We start from the raw sequence: 15,625 nt of genomic DNA on the forward strand, positions 1-15,625 counted from the left end.
GCGCGGCCAGGCCTCATCAAAGGTCTGGGGGAGGGGAGAGGGCTGGTGTCTAGGGAATGCTCAGGGATTGTGGGTTAAACAGTTAGGATTAAGGGACTCTACTTGGGATTCAGTTAAAGTCAATCAATTTTAATTGATCACCTACTCAGGGCCATGTTCTCTCTTTGGGATCATGGAGGGGTAGTGATGAAAGGGAGCCTTTGAGTATCTTATCACCTAATAGGAAATAAAGTCATTAGCTTAACCAGCACCTACTAAGTGCCTAGAAATGTGCTAAGCATCAGGAACACAACATAAATAAGTCACAGTCCTTGACCTCAAGGAGTCTAATGGCAGACATGAATGCATTAGCAAATAAATTCTGATATGTGTAGATGTGTGTTCAATGAACAGAGACCTTCCAGGAGAGGGAGTGAGGTGGTGTATAAGGTGGTGAAATGAGGCTTCCTGGACTCATCTGAGAAGGCTTTTGAAGGACAAATAAGAGGTTTTCAGTTATATTAAGGAAATGAAAGAATTCCAGGCAGAAGAACAGCTTGCCTAAAAGCATGCAGACACAGAGGAGCATATTGTGTCCTTCGAATCACAAGTAATTTGGAATGACTGGGGCATAACGTTCAAAGGAAGGAGGGGCAAGAGATGATACTGGAGAAGCTGGCATGAGCCAGACTGTGGTGGTCCTTGAAAGCCATTTTGAAGTGTTTGGACTGGGTCCTGAGGGCAATCAGGAGCCACCAAAGGGTTTTGAGTAAGTGAGGAACATGGTCAGCTTGTCATTTCTGAAGGTTTACTCTGGTTGCTAATGTGGATGGGCTAAAATGGGGGAGAGAACAGAGGCAATGAGTCCAGGAGGAGGCTGACATTGAGTCCAGGTGAGGGATGATGGTTTTCTGACCTACAGTGAGGGAGTGAGAATGGAGAATGTCAGTAGGAATGGATCAGTGTTCTCCACCAAGGCTGTTTTGCCTCACAGGAGACATGTGGCAACGTTTGGAGACAGTTTTGGTTGTCACACTGGAGGGTTATTATTGGCATTTAGTGTGTAGACCCCAGGATGTTGCTACACATCCTATAATGCTGCAGGACAGCCCTCCACAGCAAAGAATTATATGTCCCCAAATGTCAATAGTGCCTAAGTAGAGAAACACTGGGAAGGAGAGAAGGGGCACATTTGAGAAATATTTAGGAGTAATGGACAGGAATTGCAGATGGTTTTGAAATGCAGATGGAGAAAGGAAGCAGTCGAGGTGTCTGAATTGATGGTAGTGCCCTTTACTGAGATAAGGGATCCAGGAAAGTAGTTGGTCTGGGTTGGAGAAAGAAGCAGTTGAGGGCAATGTCAAAGTGTCTGAATTGATGGCAGTGCCCTTTGCTGAGATAAGGGATCCAGGAAAGTAGTTGGTCTGGGGTGGGTGGGTGATGAGATCAGTTTGGGACATTGAATCTGTCTGAGATAGGTGTGTCTGCCCCAGTAAACTAGGTGATTTGAGGACAAAGACCAAATCTGATTCATGTGCAAAACCCCCGCATGTGGTGTGGCCAAAAGCAGGATCTTAAGAAATGTCCATGGAAATGAAACAGAGCCAAGGCCCCGGGAGAGGTTGTTGACCTTCACCCTTCTTTTTGGTCACCCCAACTCCTGGCCCCAGAGCTCTGCTATCCTGACTTCTGGTCTTTCCTGAGCATCTTGTCTCCCCCACAGAGAACCTCTGGAGCTCCTACCTGACCAAGGGGGTGATTGTGGAAAGGCAGGGGATGCCCTCAGTGGGCCTGGCTGATGGCACCCCTATCGACATGGACCATCCTTATGTCTTCAGTGATATGACCTCCTACTTCACTCTGCTGGTTGGCATCTACTTCCCCTCAGTCACAGGTGAAGGGGAGCTCAGAGAGGGAGGACTCTGGGTGTGGATGGGTGGGAGACAGTCAAGGATTATGTGGGGAATTTCTTGTCTAACAACCCCATCACATAGGCAGGAGCCGACAACTCAGTTCTCATTGGGCGGATGAGGGAATTAAGGCCAGGAGAAGCCAAGTAACATGTCCAAGTTCTCACAAAAATCCGTGTACCAAGACCAGATCCCAGGCTTCCTGACTCCAAAGCCGGGGTCCTCTCTCCTCAGTCTGTCTGGTCTCCTGTGGCTCCTGTCCCAGCTGCTCTGTTCACAGGGATCATGGCTGGTTCTAACCGCTCTGGAGACCTGCGGGATGCCCAGAAGTCAATTCCCACTGGCACCATCTTGGCCATCGCCACCACCTCTGCTGTCTGTATCCTGCACCGCTGGGCTGGGACCACAGTGGGTAGGGAGGGCTAGAGGGCAGGCAGCTGCTTCCTCACCTGCTGGCTCAGGAGGGGTGGCGATGGAGAGGAATACAACCCTAGGAATTCTCCTTCATTCTCTGCTGCAGATATCAGCTCTGTTGTTCTGTTTGGGGCCTGCATTGAGGGGGTCGTCCTGAGGGACAAGTAAGTAAGGGAATCAGGGCTGATCCTGTTCTGGGGGGTGGGCATAAGGGGCTGAGTTCTGGGAAACAGACCCGACAGAGGGTGCTGAATCTGTGCGAGAGGGCTTGTGGGAGGGAGGCCAGAGAACTGCTTGTCAACTCACCTTCTTATATTTCATCTTTCTCATGTTGCTTCAGCTCAAGAAGCTTGAATGACGTCTCTTTTTCCTTTAGGATACTGACACTTTCCTTTTCTTTTTCTTTAAAATCTATTAATTCATTTACTATTTCCCGGATATAACCATGTGTTGGTCACTGTCCAGGGTCCTGGGGAGAACAAAATTAAACAACCTATGGCTTTTGTCCTGAAGGATCTCTTTGTGCATGGTAACCGTAGTTGTCAACAGACTTGAAATGCAGAGCAGTAGGGGTGGCGATAAAATAAAGCACATGCCCTATGGAAGCACATAGGAGGCTGCAATCCAGTCCTCAGAGGGGCGGGGAGGAGGAGGTGATGCTAGAGGTGCCTCATCCACATTTTCTCATTTATCCTTCCTACTTTAAATGTTGAGTAGAGATTACTTAGGTGTCTAGAAAGGGAAAGATCATTCCAGGCAGTGGGAACAGCAGAAACAAAGATGGAGGAGAGAAACAACTAAGAGTGTGTGTGTGTGTGTGTGCGTGCGTGCGTGCGTGCGTGCGTGTGTGTGTGTGTGTGTGTGTGTTTGACCACACAAGTGCCTGTAGCTATAAGTAGTTAGATCTTCTGGAGCATACACTTCTGAAGAGTGTGTACATACACAACCAGGAGGGTGAGGTAGGAGATTCTATTCCAGAAGCCAGTTTCTGTGGTCCCATCCTGGCTTCTATAAGGTGGGGAATGGAGGACATGAGGCTGGAGAGTTAGGCTGGAGCCAGTCTTGGAGGCCTCATTTTCAGTACCAGGAAATTGGAGCTTTATTTTATAAAAAATGGGGGAAACTCTGAAGGGTTTTAAGTGACCTGGCCAAATAGATGATTTATATATATTACACCTATTAGTTTTTAGGGCAACTTAAACTCTACTTATCTCATTTTGCTTAATCAGAGACCTCCCACAAGATTGCAAGGGGTTCAACAGGTCATCCAGTATAATTCATCATCTCATCCTTTTGTATGAAATGGGTTTATAATGATTCTCATTTTATAGTTGAGGAAACTGAGGCAAGAAGAGGTTAAATGACTTGCCCAAGGTCACACAGACAGAAAGTGCCCAGAACATCAGGGCCTTTGTCTCTCCCTTTGTCCCACAAGGGCCTAGCGCTGTGGAGGGCGGACAGCTGAACCTGAAGATGGTATGGGAGACCTGCCCTGGAGATCCAGGTGCCACTACTCACCTACCATCTCCTGTCCCTTTGCTGCTTCATTCCAGGTTTGGCGAAGCTGTGAATGGCAACCTGGTGGTGGGCACACTGGCCTGGCCATCCCCCTGGGTTATCGTCATCGGATCCTTCTTCTCCACCTGTGGGGCTGGGCTGCAGAGCCTGACAGGGGCCCCACGCCTGCTGCAGGCCATCTCCCGGGATGGCATTGTGCCCTTCCTGCAGGTCAGTGGAGGGCAGAGTGTGGGGAGAACAGAACACTCCTTACACCAGCCATCCAGGCCCCCGCCCAGAGAGGCTACGTGGTGAGCCAGGGACATGGCAAGCCTTGAACTGCCTTCTGGGGCCCTTCTGCTCTGTGCTGCTGTTACAAAGAATGTGTGTGCTTTATTTGGGATTTGGCCCATGGCCAGTGCCATCTCTTTAGGCAGAGTCGTCTGCTCTTAGGGGAACAATAAATGGCCCTCCTTTGGTCTAGCGATCGGGCAGGGACTCAAGGAAGCAGCCAAAGGGCAAGAAAGGGGCAACGCTCTCCATGGAGCTTAAAAAAAAAGATTGATGGTGCACACAGTCACGGCCTCTTGCTGGCCTCCTGTAGTTCCTCTCCCATCTGTCCTCCTCATTTCCCCTTAAGGGATCATTTGAACTTTATTGCACTGGGGTACCAATGTCAGGGTGGGTGAGATACAGCAAAATCCTGGTATTCCCTTGGGTACCGCTAACATCTGAGAAATACAGCATCCTCTCCCTACCTCCTCGTTGGTTTGGGGACCTTTGCCTCTAAAGCACTGGTCCCCAAGACTGGAGGAGACACAAGAAGTCCATAAGGTCTCAGGCCCTCATGACGGTTGCCCTGTCCTCAGGTCTTCGGCCACGGCAAAGCCAATGGAGAGCCAACATGGGCCTTACTCCTGACTGCCTGCATCTGTGAGATCGGCATCCTCATTGCTTCCCTCGACGAGGTCGCCCCTATTCTCTCTATGTGCGTGCTCGCTGTGACCCTGGACAGCCCCCCAGACACAACTCCAGGAGGTCCCCCACGGTCATGGAAACCCATCCTTTGTTATACAGAGATTTATCCCCATATGTGTCAGGGTGTGTTGTAAGGGGATTTGGCCTTTGAACCCCTTCCTAATCACCAGAACATGATTCGGCCACCCCCCAACATTCCTTTCCCCTTTTCTCCCTTTCTTCCTCTATGTTTCTCTTTCTGCCTCTCCTTGCATCTCTGTCTCTCCTGGGGGCCCTTCTGCGTTCCAGGTTCTTCTTGATGTGCTACATGTTCGTGAACCTGGCCTGTGCAGTGCAGACGCTGCTGAGGACACCCAATTGGAGGCCACGCTTTCGATATTACCACTGGTGGGTGCCATGTTCCCCCTCCCTGCCCCACAGAACCATCCTCTCATCCCATCCCAATCCCCACCTCACCTAGCCCATCCCCTCCAGGTCTAAGAGTCCCAAACTCCAGCTTTGGTAACCCAGCTAGCATAAGAAAGTTCTGGAGAAGGTTCCCTTATAATCACTAATAATAACATAACACAGTCATAAATGGTTTAAGCTGTAATCCGTCCCCTGTCCATAATGTTCACCATCTTACCATATGGGTGAGGAAAGATCAGTGTCTTCAGCTGTGAAATGGAATGATAACTGCCCTTACCTCATAGGGCCCTTGTGAGCATCACAGTGCTTGGTGCCCGGAAGATGTGGAGGCTGGGGTTCTTCTGGTCATTTTACTTTAAGCTTCTTCATCCTCACAATAGGCCCATGGGGCAGACAGAACGGGAACGATCATGCTTATTCTGCCAAAAGGAAACAGAGGCTTAAACAGGGGAAGGAACTGGCTCAAAGCCTCCCGGCAAGACTGGCATATCTGTACTAGAACCCAGGTGCCTGACTCGCACTGAGTGCTCCTGCTTTGCCAGTCACCTCTTCCTGGGGGCACACTCTTCCTGGGAGATCCTGCTTCAAACTCTCCCCAGAGACCCCTGCCCCAGGACCCACCTGGAAGGGCGGTCTGGCAGGGTCTAAGGCTCTGGGGCAGGGCAGGGTGCTGACTCGGGAGGTGGGTGGAGCGTGGGCTGGTGCCCTGTCTGTGGCTGCTCGTCTGTCTGAAAGGTGCCTTATCTCTGCGGTGCTCATGGGGGTGATGGCGTGAGTTCCCCTAGACATGGCTATGCCCTTCAGCTCTTGCCCAGGCCCTGCTTCATCTAACTCTTGCTGTCTGAGCCCTGGAACCAGTGACAGCCCTGCCAGGGCTCAGAGGCCGGGTCTCCTTCCCATTGTGTAGGACACTCTCCTTCCTGGGCATGAGCCTCTGCCTGGCCCTCATGTTCATCTGCTCCTGGTATTACGCCCTGGTGGCCATGCTCATTGCCGGGCTCATCTACAAGTATATTGAGTACCGTGGGTAAGTGTAGGAGGAGGGGAGGAGTGGGAAGGGGGATGGGTGGTTGGGGGCTGGGATGGAGGTGAAGCAGGCAGTGGATCTAGAGTGGAGGAGAAGGGGTGACATGGGGTAGGACTGGGAGATAGGGGACAGGAGCAGAGAGAAGGGGCTGAAGCTTTGAGAAATGAAGGTGTCAGGAGCAACATGCATGTCTTGTCTGAGCCTGAGATAGAAGGCTCTGCCCTGAGGTGGCCACTTCAGCGTGGACCATTCTACCTGACACTCCCTGGCTTTCTGCCCTCACATGATCCCCTTCCTGGCCCCCAGGGCGGAGAAGGAGTGGGGCGATGGGATCCGAGGCCTGTCTCTCAGCGCTGCTCGCTATGCCCTCTTACGCCTGGAGGAAGGGCCTCCGCACACCAAGAACTGGAGGTAAGCGTGGGAGCACATGTGTGAAGGCTCAGTGAGGAAGGGAGCAGGCCCTGACCTACCTCACCTGCTTTGTTCTGCTGAGTGGTGCTCCTGCCCCAGTGGTACGTCCTCAGCCTCTCAGCTCAGCTCCATCCAAAACCTTCCCACCTACAGCACCGAGGCTGGGCTGAGTTCCAGACATTTGTTCTCCAAAACTGCCACTCCAGTTTTCTGGCCATCTAGTCATCCATTCATTTATTCTGTTATTTATTTTAAAAAATGTATGAATGCATGAAATGTGCCAAGCCCTCTTCTGGTCTGGGGATAAAGTGAGTTCACAGTTCTGTGAAGAAGGCGCATACAGAGACAGAGAAACACAATATCATGTAGCATTTGCTCTGGGAGAGGTGGGATCAACCACTTTGAGAGTTATAGGGTCTCCGAGAAATCTCTAGATTTATAACAATCGCCCGCCCCCCATTTTTATTCATGTGAAAGTCAGGGACCAGAGAGGGTTCAGAAGTCATAAAAGGCAGAACTGGAACCAGCATCATCAACTCCTGCATCTCAGCCCAGGGTGCTTCCTAACCAACTGCTGTGCAAGCCCAACCCCTCATTTACCTCCCTCAGGTTCTCTTTGCCAAGAGCAAAGCCTGGAACTCTGAATTATACCTAGGACATCATTGTCTTGTCTTTGCTGATGTCTACTAAACTGGGGCTTCCAAAGACCAGAGCTTCGAATTATTTGTCTGTGAATTCTCAAATGCTTAGCACAGGGTCTAGCCCAGAGTAGGTGCTTATTAAAAATGCTATTAAATTGATGGGTGGTTGGATGAATAAGATGGATAAATGAATAAGAAAATCAATGGATAAATAGACAGGCGGATGGCTATGCGTGTACATATATATATGAAGGGCGGTTGGGTGAATAGATAAATGTATAAATCAATGGTGGTAGGTTGATGTATGGGTAATTGAGTGAATAATGCATGTATAGGTAAATGAATATAGATATAAGTGGACGACTGAAGGATAAAATAGATGGGTGGGTGGTTGAGTGGATGGATGGATGAGTGAGGTAGATGGAGAAATGGATGAGTGGACGGATGGATGTGTGGGAGAGGTTGAATGGGTTGATATTCAAGGAAATGGGTGGGTGGCTATTTAGGTGAATGGATGGGCGATGGGAATGTAGGTAGATGTGGGTATAGAAGATGGATGATTAATGAACTCACTGGTGTATAGGTGTATGGTGGGTGGTGGTTGGGTGGGTAGTAGAAGGATCATGTGACTTTGGACCCTCTTCAGGCCACAGCTGCTGGTGCTGGTGCGTGTGGATCAAGACCAGAATGTGGTACACCCACAGCTGCTCTCGTTAACATCCCAGCTGAAGGCAGGCAAGGGCCTGACCATTGTGGGCTCTGTCCTTGAGGGCACATTTCTGGACAACCACCCCCAGGCCCAGCGGGCAGAGGAGGTGAGTGGAGGCCCTGGCGGATGACAGTCCTTGCCCCTTTATACTTTCCTTCCTTCCCACCCGTGGGATCCATGGGGGCTCAGACTTTACTGTCCTTTTACTTAGAAGAGGGGTCTAAGGGCTTAGGGAGTGAGTTCCTTAGAATCCACTCACAGAACCAAAGACCATCAGAGGGGCCCATTTTATGGATAAGGAAACTAAGGCTTAGAGAAGCCAGGTCCCTGGTCTAGACAGAAAACAGAGACTCAGATTAGGACTGCTTGACTCCTACTCCAGACTTCTCCCTGCCAAAGTTAAACCTTTCAAAGTGATTTCACATCCGTGGAGTCAGCAAGGTGAGTAGCCACGTCTGGCACAGGAAGAAACTATGGAGCACGGAAGGAAAGCAACTTGCTGGAAGTCACAAAGCTGGCTGGAAGCATAGTCAGGATTCGAACATGGGTCCCTGGCTCCATGTCACCTGCTTTTGTCCCCCTCCACTGGCCCATGCTCACAGAGCAGTGTACGGAGTCATGTGGGCTGGGCCGGCCAGCGTCTCCATTAAGAGGCACTAACAGGTGTCAGAACCCGGTGGGTAGCAAAGGAAGTGGGTTCTGTTTACGATTCGGGCCTCTCTCCCCTCGGGCTGTGACCAGTTGTGGAGAGAGGAAAGGGGGCCTGAGTGAGATGAGGTGATCTGGGTAGGGGCACCCCTAATGGCTTATGACAGTTGCTGTTTCTGCCTCACTGGGCCGTTCACACCAATCTGTCAGAGCCCAGAGCTGGAGGCTTCCACTGGTTAGTTTAATTCAAGGTGCAGTGGCTGAGGATGTGCTGTGCACCAGGCACTGAGCTAGTCACGGGGGAGATGGAGATGTATGAGACCAAATCATAGCCCTCAATGCGGTCACTCAGGGCTGGTGGGGAAGATGGAACATTCACAGAAGGTGCTCAATTCATTTGATGCTGATAGGTGCTATGCTACCGTTTACGATTTGTCAGGCAGTATACTAAGCCCTTACCCCACATTATGTCATGTAATGCTCTTTATTCCTAAATGAAGTAGCTGTTGTGATTCCCACTTAACAGATGAGAAAACTGAGGCTCAGAGAGGTTAGGCGATTTGCCCAAGGCCTCACAGCCAGGAGGTGGCAGAGGTAGGAATTGAAGCCTCTCAGTTTAACATCGGGGTAGTAGTTAAGAGTGTGGGGGCTGGGTCAGACCCTTGGAGTTGAACCCCTACGATAGCAGCCATTAGCAGTGTGGCCTTAAGCAAGTTTTAATTTCTCTGAGCCTCAATTTCTTCATCTGTAACATGAGAGTAATAAAACCACTTTTGTCATAATGCAGATTAAATGCTAACTTAAAAAAATTGTTAAACAAAGTGGCCATGCAGAGGAGCCCAGTTTCACTCTGGGTGGGAGGTGGCATCTGAAGAAGGTGACATTTGATTTAGGTCGGGCAGTGGGGAGGGGGTCTAGGTGGTGGTGGAGAGCTTGCAGGATGGTGGGAAGTGTGGGGTTCAGTCATGAAGAGCTTTGATTGATCAACAAGGAATAGGGGGCCATAGATGATGGGCGGCCATGCACAACTCTGGCACCAGAGGCTGACATGGTCACAGCTGAGCTTCAGGAAGATCAGAACGATGGAGGGAAAAGATGGGAGGAAGGGAGGCTGCAAGTGGGTCGGGGTCGGGGAGGCCTGAGGCTGGTTCGTTCCTGACGCCCCTCCCCCCACCCCCAGTCTATCCGGCGCCTGATGGAGGCAGAGAAGGTGAAAGGCTTCTGCCAGGTAGTGATTTCTTCCAACCTGCGTGATGGCGTGTCCCATCTGATCCAGTCCGGGGGCCTTGGGGGGCTGCAGCACAATACTGTGCTAGTCGGCTGGCCCCGCAACTGGCGACAGAAGGAAGATCATCAGACCTGGAGGAACTTCATCGGTAAAGCTGGGCGGGCTGGGGGCGCTGGAGCGCTGGGGGCGGTGGTGGATCAAGTGGAGGGCTCTCGGTTCTCCTTTGAGCCTGGGGCTGTTTCCCAGGCATGACAAGGGTGGATTCAGCATATGCGGGTGACCAAAGCAGCCATGTGCCAAGCACTGTGCTGGGTGCTGGGGACCCAGGTGTGAAGGAGACTGTCTTGGCTCCTACTGAGCTCACAGCCCTGGAAGAAGACAGTGCATGGCTGTAGGAAGAGCTACAGCTCTGAAGTCTCAGAGGCCCCGGTTTAAATCTTACCTCTGGTCCTTCCTAGCTGTGTGATAGTTCACAAGTGACTCACCCTCTCTGAGCATCAGAGTCCTTGGTAGTAACAGTTGGTAATGGTAATATAATAACTAACATTTATAGACTGCGTTCTGTGTGCCAGAGGAGTTGAAGCTTTTTCTAAGTCTCTGATTCAGCAGTGCTGTGAGGGCTAGATGTTGTTACCTCCATCTTATGGGTGTGAAGCTGAGGCACAGAGACATTAAAGAGTTTGCTGGTATATCCAGAGGCTGCACTGTTAACTCCAGGCTATTTTTCCTCCTTTATAGGTAGATAATAGTTACAAGGTGGTTGGGAGGATTAAATGAGGCCATGCATGGTAGAGTTTTTAATGATCAGAAAGGGCAGGTGATGCTATTGTCCCTTGACAGGTGGGGAAACTGAGGTGCAGAGAGGTTAAGGGGCTTTTCTAAATCCAAATAGCTAATAAGTGACGAGGCCCAGGTAGATGCTGGTTTTCTGACTACTCAGTCCAAGGCCAAGGTGGGGTAGGGTGAGGTAGAGTGGGGTTCAGGAGTCCCTGTGGCTGCTGCTAGGTGCAGAAGGAGACCAGGGTCACTGTTTTCCTGTCTGACCTTCTCCTTGGCCTCCCCCAGAGCTGGTCCGGGAAACCACTGCTGGTCACCTGGCCCTGCTGGTCACCAAGAACGTTTCTATGTTTCCCGGGAACCCCGAGCGCTTCTCCGAGGGCAGCATCGACGTCTGGTGGATCGTGCACGACGGAGGCATGCTCATGCTGCTGCCCTTCCTGCTGCGGCATCACAAGGCGAGTGTATGTGTGTGCGCGTGTGTGCGTGTGTGTGCGTGTGTGTGTGTGTGCATGTGCACATGTCTGTGGGCGAGGCTCACAGGCTCTGGCCAGGGCCGGCCTCCTTGTAAGCTCCTGGCAAAGGGATACGATCGCCTCCTCTGTTTTGATGTTAGGAACTGACACTGTCTCCCGTGCAGGTGTCCTTGCCTTGTAAAGGAGAGCAATGCTCAACCCAAGCAAGCGACACGTTAATGGGGACCCTCACCTCCAGGGGAGTTTTTGTAGGGAGTGGCCACTGAGATAGAGGATTTGCGTCTGCATGTATGTGTGGCCAGGTGGGTGGGAAGGGAGAGGGACAAGGTCCTCTCTCGGTTCTGGCTCTGGATCTCCTCACTGCATCAGGGCTGGACCTTTCTGGGTCTCCTTCTCCCCTCTAGGTCTGGCGGAAATGCAAGATGCGTATCTTCACTGTGGCCCAGATGGACGACAACAGTATCCAGATGAAGAAGGACCTGACCACATTTCTGTACCATTTACGTATCACTGCAGAGGTCGAGGTGGTGGAGATGGTGAGCGCCCAGGAGTCACCCCTAAAGTTTCGGAGTCCCACCCACTTGGCCCCCTTTTGTCTCTGTCCTAGCACCAATTAAGGCAACCCCAACAACCATCAGCTTATGATGCTGGATCCCTTCCCTCACATCCACTTCTTAGCCTCTCACATTTTTACCCAAGTGTCTGTACATCTGTCCGTCCATCCATCCCTTCCTCCCTCCCTCCCTCTCTTCTTTTGTAAGAATAGCCATGTCTAATACTGCTCATGATATGTCAGGCACTGTTCTGTGTACTTTATATATGTTGGTTCTCGTAGCAACTAATGAAATAGATACAATCATTAGAATTTCCATTTTAGGGAGTTGAGGTACAGAAAGGTTAAATAATTTGCCCAACAATACACACTAAGTGGCAGAGCCAGGGTTCAAAGCCAGGCAGGCTTGCTCTAGGATTACACTATATAACTTCTCATCCATCTATTACCCTCAGTTTATTTATCCATCCACCCATCCCTCTGTGTATTCACTAATCTACCCATATGTTTATTAATGTAGTCATTCACTCATCCATCTATTCATTCATGTATGTATTCATTCATCTCTTTGCTCCTTTTTAATTTCTTCCCTTTTCTATTCATGCAGGTAATTCATTCATTCATTCATTCATTCACCTGTTCATATGCCAGGTCCTGTGCTGGGCTGAGGAGGGAATGAGATCCATTGCCTTCAAGGAGCATCATCCTTGCCTCCGACAATTGTCAATTAAACTAGGTCATTGGCTAGGGAAGCGCTAGGCTGGCAGAAGGAAGGGGGCCTGCTTCCCTTCCCTCAGCCTTGCACCTGAGCTCAGCTCTCATGCTTTGCTCCCATGCCCCCTCACCCCTCCCTCTTCCCTGTCTGCCTACAGCATGAGAGTGACATCTCAGCTTACACCTACGAGAAGACATTGGTGATGGAGCAGCGTTCCCAGATCCTCAAACAGATGCATTTAACCAAGAACGAGCGGGAGCGGGAGGTGAGGTTGCCCTGGCTGGGCTCTCAGAACCTCAAGCTGCTGCCAGCTCTGGGTCTGCTCAGAGTTGGCACTCCTGGCCATTGGCACTGTCATCTTCACCTAGAGCATTACTCATCACCCTTATTCCTCCTGGCACTGGGCTCACTGGCAGTGGGGTTACATATTGGAACTGCACCTAGCACGCCCCCCAGCCGGATGCAGAGGGGCTGTGGCATGGGTGACGTATATTCCCCTCTGTGTATGACTTCTGGGGCCCAAGGGAGAATAGGGATCCTAAATACGTATGGACGTTGGATGAGCTGCCTGTGTAGGAGACAAGGGATCATGTGACAGTTCCTCAGAGAGTGGGTAACAGATGGATATTTAGGGATGTAGCTGATGGTGGGAGTTAGGGGTAAACCTCCAAGAATGTGGTGAATGGGTTCTCAGGGGTAATGATGATGAGCCTTCCATGGGGTATGGGTGTAAGATCTCCTATGTAGGGGTAATACGGGACCATGAGTGCCCTGGAGTTTGGATAAAAGTCCCTCCCCAGGGAGTGGGGTCCTTGGGGAAATGAATGATGGTACCTCAGGGCTGGGGATAGAAATCTCTCAGAGATGAATGAGTGACAGGTTGCCTGGGGAATGGCAGATCTTATAGGTGAGGGTGACAGACCATGGTTGATGAGTCTTCCAGGTGTGGATAATATATTTCTCAGATAGTGTTTGATAGATCCTCAGGAGGATGACTGATGGCTTCCTCTTTGATCTGAGAAAGAGGTCCCTCAAAGGATGTTATCCAGGGGTGATAGCAAAAATCATAAGAAATGGCGTATGCACTGACCAATCAGAACTGACACTGGACCATAGTGCTAAGGTGGAGCCCTGCAGGGCCACATGCTAACCCTTTGGTTGCCAGATGGCAGGGAGGTGAGGGGTTTTGGAGAGGAATTGCAGTGGCCAGGTCAGTGAGGCAATAGCTATTTGGTATGGAAGCACTGCAGTGTGTTAACGTTGGTACAGTTCCGGAAAGTGTGCATCCTGGCTGAACATCAGCTCTGGTGGTAGCTCTTTGCAACGCATGGGTGATGACTCCCAGCAGAGCTGGCACCAACCTTTGTTTCTCCCTAGATCCAGAGTATCACAGATGAGTCTCGTGGCTCAATCCGGAGAAAGAATCCAGCCAACACTCGGCTCCGCCTCAATGTCCCAGAAGAGACGGCCGGTGACAGTGAGGAGAAACCAGAAGAAGAGGTGTGAAGCTGGGGTGGTTTGGCCCCAGCCAGTGGGAGCAGAATTTTGGCCTCCAAAGGGGTCATGTGCCGCTCCTTTGTTCATCCCTCAGGTGCAGCTGATCCATGACCAGAGTGCTCCCAGCTGCCCCAGCAGCTCACCATCCCCTGGGGAGGAGCCTGAAGGGGAGGGGGAGGCAGATCCTGAGAAGGTGCATCTCACCTGGACCAAGGACAAGTCGGTGGCAGAGAAGAATAAGGGGCCCAGTCCTGTCTCCTCCGAGGGCATCAAGGACTTCTTCAGCATGAAGCCGTACGGGCTGGGGGCTAAGGGCTGGGGTCCGGGGTGAGCCTACAGTCTTTGCTCCCATGGCTGAGCAAAAGGGCAGAAGGTGTCCTGGGTTGGCAGTTGGAAGACCTAGCCCAGACCTTGTCTTGGTTTCCCCATCTGAGGACTTGGGCATCTGGCCTGATTGCTAAGGGTCAGAACTCCCAGGTGCAGACAGTGGAAAGGTGAAGCCTGCGGAGGCTGGGAGAGCAGGGCCAGTGTGTAGTCAGGGTGGATGATGTTGGCTCACGTACCCAGCCACTCCTGCTTTTTCTGACCCCTTTCTTTTTCTTCCTCTCTGCTTCTCTTGTGTTTCCTGAAGGGAGTGGGAGAACTTGTAAGTGCTACAGAATTTTTTATTCTCTCTCCTTGGTTGGTCAGTGTCACTTACTTACCTCACTCTACCACGAACCTTCAATTTATGCCCCTGACTTCTGGGGTCTCTGACTAGCTGAGCTTGGAGAGGTCTGGGGTTGGTGGTCCCTGGCTTGCAAGGATCGGGTCCCAGCAGCCCAGTGCACCTGGACCCAACTCTCCCCTCTCCCAGGCTTCACGCGCCCTCCTCCCCTCCTTCCTCCCGCAGGAACCAGTCCAACGTGCGGCGCATGCACACGGCTGTGCGGCTGAACGAGGTCATCGTGAAGAAATCCCGAGATGCCAAACTTGTTTTGCTGAACATGCCTGGGCCTCCCCGCAACCGCAACGGTGATGAAAATTGTATCCTGGACTTAAAATTGGGGGGAAGAGGGAGGTGTAGGTCAGTGCATTTTGGTCCCTAGCCTCGGGATGGAAGAGCTGATCCGGTCTGGCTTCAGGATCAGCACCTCGGACAGGGACGCGGGTCTAGAATTCCCTGGGAGCCCAACGCGACCCAAATCCATCGGGAGGGAATGGGACAGGTCTTTCTCCTTGACCGGCACTCAGACATGGAGTTCCTCGAGGTCCTCACCGAGCACCTGGACCGGGTGATGCTGGTCCGCGGCGGCGGCCGCGAGGTCATCACCATCTACTCCTGAGAGCCAGGACCTGCCACCCGGGCCCTAGCGCGCCCGGCCCGCGGCCCCGGAGCCCTCGCCACGCCCCCCGCCGCTGTCACCGTTTACATACAGACCCTGTGCCCGCACCCTGGCTCCTTTCCCCGTCGCCTGAAGCCCGGAGACCACGTCCATCGGGGTTGACTCGGAGAGGACCGCCCCCCACGCGGAGACGAGAGCCCCGAGTCCCCAGCTGGCGCGCGCCGTTCTGTCGCTCCGGCTGCGCTGCCCTTTTTCTAAGCCGGGCCTCGCCCCGCTGGAGAAGCTGCAATAAAGGGCGAGAGGAGGCGTGGAGAGGAGCTGGGGCTATGAGGACCCCTAGGTAGTCCACGCGGCCCCTTCTCCTCTTCCCACGCCCCGCCCTGCCGGGGTGGGTCCTGCTGTGCGCTGCGCCCGCACCGCTCCCGGCTCCTG

At 52.0% G+C, this 15,625-nt stretch overlaps 1 protein-coding gene across 1 annotated transcript in view; it reads left to right on the forward strand.

Annotated features, from left to right (window-relative positions):
* SLC12A5 (solute carrier family 12 member 5) overlaps positions 1-15,412 on the forward strand; it is a 35,117-nt gene extending 19,705 nt beyond the window's left edge. The window contains exons 9-26 of the mRNA XM_025039734.1: positions 1,684-1,873; positions 2,170-2,268; positions 2,410-2,467; positions 3,857-4,031; positions 4,670-4,788; positions 5,067-5,165; positions 6,094-6,213; positions 6,520-6,624; positions 7,912-8,080; positions 9,803-9,998; positions 10,916-11,085; positions 11,508-11,639; positions 12,529-12,636; positions 13,749-13,871; positions 13,963-14,162; positions 14,500-14,514; positions 14,761-14,894; positions 15,102-15,412. Of these exons, the coding sequence (XP_024895502.1) occupies positions 1,684-1,873; positions 2,170-2,268; positions 2,410-2,467; positions 3,857-4,031; positions 4,670-4,788; positions 5,067-5,165; positions 6,094-6,213; positions 6,520-6,624; positions 7,912-8,080; positions 9,803-9,998; positions 10,916-11,085; positions 11,508-11,639; positions 12,529-12,636; positions 13,749-13,871; positions 13,963-14,162; positions 14,500-14,514; positions 14,761-14,894; positions 15,102-15,193 (2,304 nt within the window). The 3' untranslated portion in view covers positions 15,194-15,412. The remainder of the gene's footprint in view (positions 1-1,683; positions 1,874-2,169; positions 2,269-2,409; positions 2,468-3,856; positions 4,032-4,669; positions 4,789-5,066; positions 5,166-6,093; positions 6,214-6,519; positions 6,625-7,911; positions 8,081-9,802; positions 9,999-10,915; positions 11,086-11,507; positions 11,640-12,528; positions 12,637-13,748; positions 13,872-13,962; positions 14,163-14,499; positions 14,515-14,760; positions 14,895-15,101) is intronic.
* The last annotated feature ends 213 nt before the right edge of the window (positions 15,413-15,625 follow it).

This window comes from Pteropus alecto, unplaced genomic scaffold, assembly GCF_000325575.1.
Source record: "Pteropus alecto unplaced genomic scaffold, ASM32557v1 scaffold45, whole genome shotgun sequence".
Classification (NCBI taxonomy): domain Eukaryota; kingdom Metazoa; phylum Chordata; class Mammalia; order Chiroptera; family Pteropodidae; genus Pteropus; species Pteropus alecto.